A 7,162-nucleotide genomic window follows, 5' to 3' on the forward strand; every position below is an offset into this window, starting at 1 on the left:
ATGATGCAGAAAAATAGTCCAAGAGGTAGAGAGAAGTACATGGGATGATCACCCGGGCTGTGTTTTCCCAGGTGTTCCATCTAGGCAGGTCTGGTACATGGGGCTAATATTACATTCTACTTGTGAAGATGATAACAGGAGAACCAAAAGCACAGTGACCAAGTGGCATTTATTAGTGTAGTTATAGCTTGTCACTGCAGTAAAAGTAGTAGAGGAACCAAGACTCTTTGTTATCACAAAGAAATAAATAAAGCTTATATTTAGGAAAATTTTAACTGAGTAACAAATCTAGCAGTAGCACTAGAGGAACCCAGCCTTGTGTGACGATGAAGCTGGGGGAGAAGTCAGATAAAATCTACCTAAAAGAAACTTCCACTCCCCCAGCTCCTGGCCAGGACTGATCATGGCTGCATGTACGGAATAAAATGAAACTTAATGAAAACAAAAGCTAAAACACTGAGAAAATGTGGACTTAGACCTATCAGTGCATGAGCTGACCATGATCAGATAATCTGTTCCTCTCACCCTAAAGAGGTTTAGACAGCAGCTTCCCCAGACCGCTTCCGAGTGATGTGCTCCAGGTGGGCATGGTCTGAGGTGTCTAAGTCAATCTCGTACTTGGCTAGGATTTTGAGGATGGGCCTCAGCTTCAGCCACCACTGTTCCTTGGGGATTCGATGCCTACAGAGGAATGAGGTAGATGAAATATAATCTTTTAGCACCCCAGTTAACTTCTACCAAAGCCTTAGGAGAGGAAGTTGGGCAAAAGAGGCTGTATTTAGGTTGGATGGGCATCAGATCTGAAGAGGATACAACTATAGGTGTTAAAAAAAAAAAAAAAGGACTAAAGACAGTGAACAGGTTGAGGAGAACAGAGCTTGAAATTACCAGGGAGAGAACCACTCCAGAGAACAGATGTACTCACTCAAAATCTGTCTGGTCCTTCAGCTCAGTCACTGGTTGAAAGACCAGGGCCCTCTTACGCATCCCCAGAACACAGCCCGAGTCTGGTGTATTGGCAAAGATCCGCCCTGCAATAGGGATGGTCAATCAGCTTCTATACTGGGGAAGCAGCCTCTATGGAGGGAGCTCACCCTCCCACCTCACCTACCATTACGGTAACTCTCTTTGATTTTCCCAGACATCCAGTTCATAGCCTTGGCACCCATCTTAGTGGCAAAATTCCTGTCAAATGGAGTTGGGCTCCCACCCTGGAAAAAGAATCATAAAAATTACAGAGGGAAGGACTCTAATCTAGATACAGAGAGGAAAAGGAAAGAACAGGCTCCAGGTTTATAGCCAGAAATGGGATCTAAAAGTCTAATCCTGAGATACCCTGAGACAGTGCCAGGATCCAAGGTGAGCTGGCCCAGCATACATGGCCATTTGTCGGGTATAAGAGTAACTAATTAGTTGAAGGGGATGATTGGTCCCACAGTTCCCTCTTTTAGCTTTATAGCTGCCAGATCCTGTTTTAGTCTTATTGGCCATGGGGTCAATTCCCAGCTTCTCTTCAGCCTAGCAGTTTTTGTCAGTCACCATCATCAATGATGCAGAAGTGTTCTCTGTGACCCAAACTGGCTGCCCTTGTTAGTACCTCAGAATAATGTAAAACATCATACAGATTTTCTCTGAACTGAGAAAAACTAGGTGGTAAAGGAAGGAAAAAACAGGAAGCAGTCTTCATACTTTATCCAATAATACCCCATTCCTGCAGGGGATGATAAGTTCATTCAAACTGAGATATTGGGAATTCATTTGTGGGTAGAAAAAGGTCAATGCAGGCATCAGCTGGGGACATTTGGGATGGAGGGCCTCAGACCACTAGCACCATCTGTGAATGAGGCCTACCTTGGGTGGGGATTGAGTGTCAACAGTAGGGAGAAATTCCTTTTCCCTTGAAACCCCAGTTAGTGGAGATGGAAGCCCCAACATCAGCAAGTGCCTATTCTCATTCAACAGATTCCTCATGAAAAGTAGCATGGTGTGGTAAAAAAAAGCAATGGACTAGGTTCATTCTAGCTCTGACCCAAGCTTGATGAGTGGCCTAGAAAACATTATTTCTCCTCTCTGGACCTCATTTTCTTCACCTGAATCAGTGGCTCTCAACTGGAGATGACTTTGCCCCTCAGGGGACATTTGGCAATGTTTAAACACATTTTTGTTACAACTGGGGGTGAGCAGGAGGTACTATTGGCATCTCGAGGGTAGAGTCCAGGGATGCTGCTAAACTTTCCTATGATGTATACAGCAGCCACACCTGACAAAGTATTATCCATCCCAGAATTGCAATGGTACCAAGGTTGAGAAGCCTTGCCCTAAATGAAGAGGATGGACCACATAATCTCTAAGGTCATTTCCAGGATAAAGATGTTTTGATTCTATGACTGTAAAAGATTGCAGGCACATGTTTTTTGGTGGCACTGACCAGCCTCCAGCAGATTGGAGAAGGCAAGTGGGAGCCCCAATGGCTGCTGGGAGTTATGGCCGCCTGGTGAAATGCCTGACTGGGGTGTCTTCCCCACCTGCTGCATGTGGCCAAGCACATTCTTCCTGCTGTCGAAGATGCCCTTCCCCTCCTCAGAGTACAGGTTGAAAATGAAGTCTGTGGTGTAGTTCTCATTGCACTTCTCATTCCTGCCAGGTGGAGACCAAAAGCCAGTGACTCCAGTTGTCTCCCCACCCCTCCACCCCCCATCTGCCTCTGTAGGCTTTGTTCTTCCCTTCCTATCTCCTCCCAGGGTTCAGGGGATAGGCTGGCCCTGCTCTCTGTATCCACAGATTCCTTAGAGTGTCCTAACCAGGGATCCATTCTGTGATTTAGGGCCAAAGCCTGACCATTTTATTTCTTCACTTAGGAACAAACCGTAGATGAGGTACCTTAACACCAAGCCCCTTTTCACAGTTGTTTTCATCTTTTGCACCAGATGCTCAACATTCGCCTGAAAATGAAACAGTAAATTCTAAGTCTAGCTGGGAGTGGATAGAATCGGGCAAGCACACAATTCTCTTTTTCCACACCAGGCCTCTCCAAGAAGGTAGAGGGACATGGAAGAGCGTTGTTTACAATCCTGGACCTGAACTGTGCCAAATCCCTTTAAGAAGTTTAGTGCGGACTGAAATTTACCAAAGACTCCAAATGAGACAGGGAGAACTGGAAGAGGGAGCTTAGAGACAGCTACAGTAACTGCCAGTTTTCAGCCTCTCACCCTCTCCAATCTCCCTTTCCAGGGGTTTCTGGTCCCCTCTTTCCTCAGAGGGCTGATTCTGCTCACAATGGCAGTCTTTAAATGGGTTGCTTGTAGGTAAAGCAGTGAGTCATCTGGAGGGAGCATGTTCCTTCACTTGAGCTTTGAGTTGGAGGTAGACACCCACCCTTCACTCCTGCTAGCAGTTGGCTGGGATCTTGGATTAGGGAGTTCCTTCAGCCTGCTGCTAAACTCCAGTTTGTGGCTCTTTTATCTTCCACTGAACTGGGATCTGGGAAAATATGGACCATATGGTCCCTCTGTGAAATAGGAGTCAGAGCCCTACTCTGAAGGTGAAAAGGTATCTCTCTCAAAAATGGAATGGTAGCAAAGGAAATCTGGAGGGGCAGCATGATGTAGTAAAAAGACCACTGACATTCTCAATCAGTTAAACCACACAGAGGTTTTTTAACCTCTCTAAACCTTTCCCATCTCTAATACAGAGATAATCTTCCTTGCATGTCTATTATGAAGATAAAATGCAAAAGTGCACGTAAAAGCCTCAGCAGCATAGCATGCTGCAAAATGAGTGTTCCAGCAATAGTAGCTATGGTCATGTAGCGAGGCTGCGCTGGAGAATGCCTGCCTAGTGCTCTTTCTAGTCCCCTCACGGAACTCTACAGCTCTACAGACCAATCAGCTCTATCTGCATCTTTTTTTTTTTTTTTTTTTGGAGGAAAAAGCGTTTGGTATGCAGAATACTGCTGCATTTCCAGGTGAGGAGAATGAACACCATTAAAGTCTGCAGAAATGCCTGGATTTGAAACATTTTTCAAACATTGCCACTTGTTTGGAACAATAAAAGTAGCTCACTTTCCAGGACCACACTCAGTCCAGGAATTATAATCCTGGCCAAAAGGGATGGGAAGTGGTGGTGGCCTCTCACCGTGCAGATAGTATTGAGTGCTGTGTCAGCCCCAATGCTGAAGTCTGAGCCAGGGACGTTGTTGGAGACCGTAGCAGGAATGACCACAAATGGGATGCAGAGCTCATCAAACAGCTTCCTGCCCTCCATTAGTTCCAGGCCCCCTGTGTAAGCCTGAGAAGAAGAGAGCAGCAGGGGCAGGAATGGGGAGAGAGGAAAGGTGGAAGGAGAGAGGGAGAAGTGGTAGGGGCACTCACCTCAAAGCCCCCAATGACGACAAGGCCCTGAATGTTAAACTTGGTTATGTTGGCACTGATCTGTTCGAAGCTTTTCTTGGGTAGAGTCCTAGTTTGACCAGTGATGGGGAAGCAGGAGAGTTGGAATTTGGGGAAGAGAAAGCAAAATTGAGGGAGAGAAAAGCTAGAGTTAGAAGGTGCTTCATAATTTCTTGATTTGTGCTCTTTCCCTACCGCACCCTCTCACCCCTATCCAAAGATACATGCCTGGGCTCTAAATTGCCAGAGCTGCTCAAACATGTTTGGATAGGCATGTCTGCCCTCCTCAAAACAACTGTGAGCTTGGGGCAGAGGGCCCAGGCAACAGAGGTGGTCGAAGCAGACCCTGACCTAATGAATTCATGTTCACGTTTGAGGGACACCTTTGTGGGGTGACTGGGAGGAGGTGCTCCTGCAATGCCACTTACCGTTTAGTCCCAAGTTTAGAACCACCTTGGCCAGTCCAGCCCCCAACATAGCTCCAGCCAACTTCCTCAATCTGCAGGGAAAGACCACACAGTTCTGCATCATGGCTAATGCACCAGGAAGCCTGTGTGGGACTGATGGCACTTCTTGAATTCTGACCCCATTCCTTGATTCCCCCTTGGTTGGAAGAAGAACACCGGGTATTGGCTTTCCTCCACACATTGAGCTTGATCCATCCTGATTGCTCTTTCACAAATGTTATGCACCTACCTACGCCAGACCCTGTGCTGAACTTTGGGATAGAGAATTAAATAAGACATTTTGTTCACAAATGTTCATTCCAGTGGCTCCTGCCTGCTCCACCTGCCCTAAAGTTAAATATCTACTTCTGCCTAAACCCTGAGAGAGTAGAGAGGTAGTGAGGGATAGGGGAAGCATAGTGAGTGGACAGGTCACCCCTGCTACACTTATCTTTCCTGTGACTACTGCTCCTTGGCCCCAGAATACGTGCCCTCTTCCCTTATAGTCCCCATACCTGACCCTTGGCCAGGCCTTCAAAGCCGTCATGTACAACCAGCACTCGGTTGCCCTGGATGAGGCCGATCCTCACAGTGGAGCGAACAGCAGCATTCATGCCTGCAGCCGGAGCCCCCACGTTCATCACAGCCACTGTGTGCAAACCACTCTATAAAGGAGGAAGCAGGGAAAGAGGACAGCATCCCCAGCAGGGGGAGGGGGATGAGGTCAGTAAGAGAGGCAGAACTCTGGGCCCTTATTGTCCTGGGATCAGAACGTCTGCCAGTGACTACGAGCCCCTCTCCCAGGGAGTACTAGCACAGCTTTCTACCTTATACTATGGAAGCAAAATTCTGTGCCAAAAATCAATAAAGCTGCTGTCCCCTAGTCCCAGATATCATCATTACATAATGAACAAGAAACCTTCCAGAACAGCATCTCCCAGAATGTGATCCTTGTACCACCTGCATCAGAATCCACCTGGGGAGCATATTCTTGGCCCCTAACCCAGATCTGAATCCCCTCTAGGGAGAGGCACCCAAGAATCTGCATGTTTAGTAAGCAACCTAGATAATTCTGATATACACTAAATCTTGAGAACCACTACTCTGATGGAAGAGGTGGCTTAGATATATACTCAGATGTGATTATTCCCAGATTCTTCCAAAGGAAAAATATAGCAGCCCTCTTTCTCATTCTTAGCATGTCATCTTGTCAGCCCTGAAATGGGCACGGGTCTTAGGTTACAGACATCCAGAGCTAAGATGTTTTTAGCCCCACCAAGAACATGGGGCTGGTATCTGGGGTGGATAAGAGAAAATCATCACCATAGGGTAAGGGTCCCAGCACTGAAGATTAGAGTTGGGGCAAAGAAGTGGGCAGGGATTAGGTTGTATGGATTGGGGGCAGCACTTCATAAAGAGGGACTGAGGGAGGGGGAGGTCAAAGGGTGAGGGAAAGTTGCCAGTACCTTAGATACTGGGGGTCTGACATGAGCCAGAAGCTTGTATACCTCCCAGTTGTTCATGAAGCTCCTGTAAAAAGCAGAGAGAGAGAGGTGTCTTCAGGCTGTTCCCATGGCCAGCAGCCATGCAGATCCTGCTGTGAAGTTTTGCTCCCAGAGTGAAGTTCCACAGCGCAGGCCTCTAAGAACATAACTGAGATAGAGCCTGGACTAGGCAGGGGCTGCAAAGGGGCCACTAACTCATCAGACACTCTCTGGGCATTCTCCCAGACACTGCACTCAGCACCACAGGAGACTGTCCCCCGTCTAGAGAAACTTACAATCTAGCTGAGGTCCACATATAGAAACAACAGATAGTAAAAGGTTGATCCCAGGGACAGCATCCCTGGGATGAACTGAGCCTCCTGGTCACCTCACAACTAACTTTCTTGGGGAAGAAATTGTTGCAGAGACAATAATATGAAGCAGAAGACCCATATTTTGGGTCTGGAACTATATAGATTTTTGGCTTCATGCTGTGGTCTGATTTCTGCAGTCAGTGAGCTTCTGGTCATTTCCTCACCGTCCTCTCAGCTTCATGGCTTCATCAAATTTCCTCTCATCCATGGCCTTGGTCACATCTTTGGTCTGAGGGAGAAACATAGCGACAGTTAGAACTCCAGGGTAGGGTCTGCACAGCTGAAGTTTCATCCCACGTCAGACTCTTCCCATCTCTGTCCATGCCTGGATCCTGCCCACCCTGTACCCGACCTCTTCTATGCTCCCCAAACTTTCACAAAAGTACCTTTGCTTTTCCTTAACTGTCTGAGTTATGAGCAGCAAAAGAAAAAAGCTGACTCAGTGCTCTATCATTAGAAGTAGGGCACAG

General features: G+C 47.1%; 1 protein-coding gene across 1 annotated transcript in view; it reads right to left on the bottom strand.

Moving 5' to 3' along the window:
• Nucleotides 1-150: 150 nt before the first annotated feature.
• The window catches only part of PFKM (phosphofructokinase, muscle), a 25,537-nt gene continuing 18,525 nt past the window's right edge, over nt 151-7,162 (bottom strand). Inside the window, exons 11-21 of the mRNA XM_008587895.1 lie at nt 6,857-6,921; nt 6,301-6,364; nt 5,350-5,499; nt 4,817-4,887; nt 4,371-4,458; nt 4,135-4,287; nt 2,881-2,942; nt 2,526-2,637; nt 1,112-1,211; nt 926-1,031; nt 151-681 (exon numbers count right to left, since the gene is read on the bottom strand). Of these exons, the coding sequence (XP_008586117.1) occupies nt 537-681; nt 926-1,031; nt 1,112-1,211; nt 2,526-2,637; nt 2,881-2,942; nt 4,135-4,287; nt 4,371-4,458; nt 4,817-4,887; nt 5,350-5,499; nt 6,301-6,364; nt 6,857-6,921 (1,116 nt within the window). The 3' untranslated portion in view covers nt 151-536. The remainder of the gene's footprint in view (nt 682-925; nt 1,032-1,111; nt 1,212-2,525; nt 2,638-2,880; nt 2,943-4,134; nt 4,288-4,370; nt 4,459-4,816; nt 4,888-5,349; nt 5,500-6,300; nt 6,365-6,856; nt 6,922-7,162) is intronic.

Source organism: Galeopterus variegatus, unplaced genomic scaffold, assembly GCF_000696425.1.
Source record: "Galeopterus variegatus unplaced genomic scaffold, G_variegatus-3.0.2 Scaffold4580, whole genome shotgun sequence".
Taxonomy (NCBI): Eukaryota; Metazoa; Chordata; class Mammalia; order Dermoptera; family Cynocephalidae; genus Galeopterus; species Galeopterus variegatus.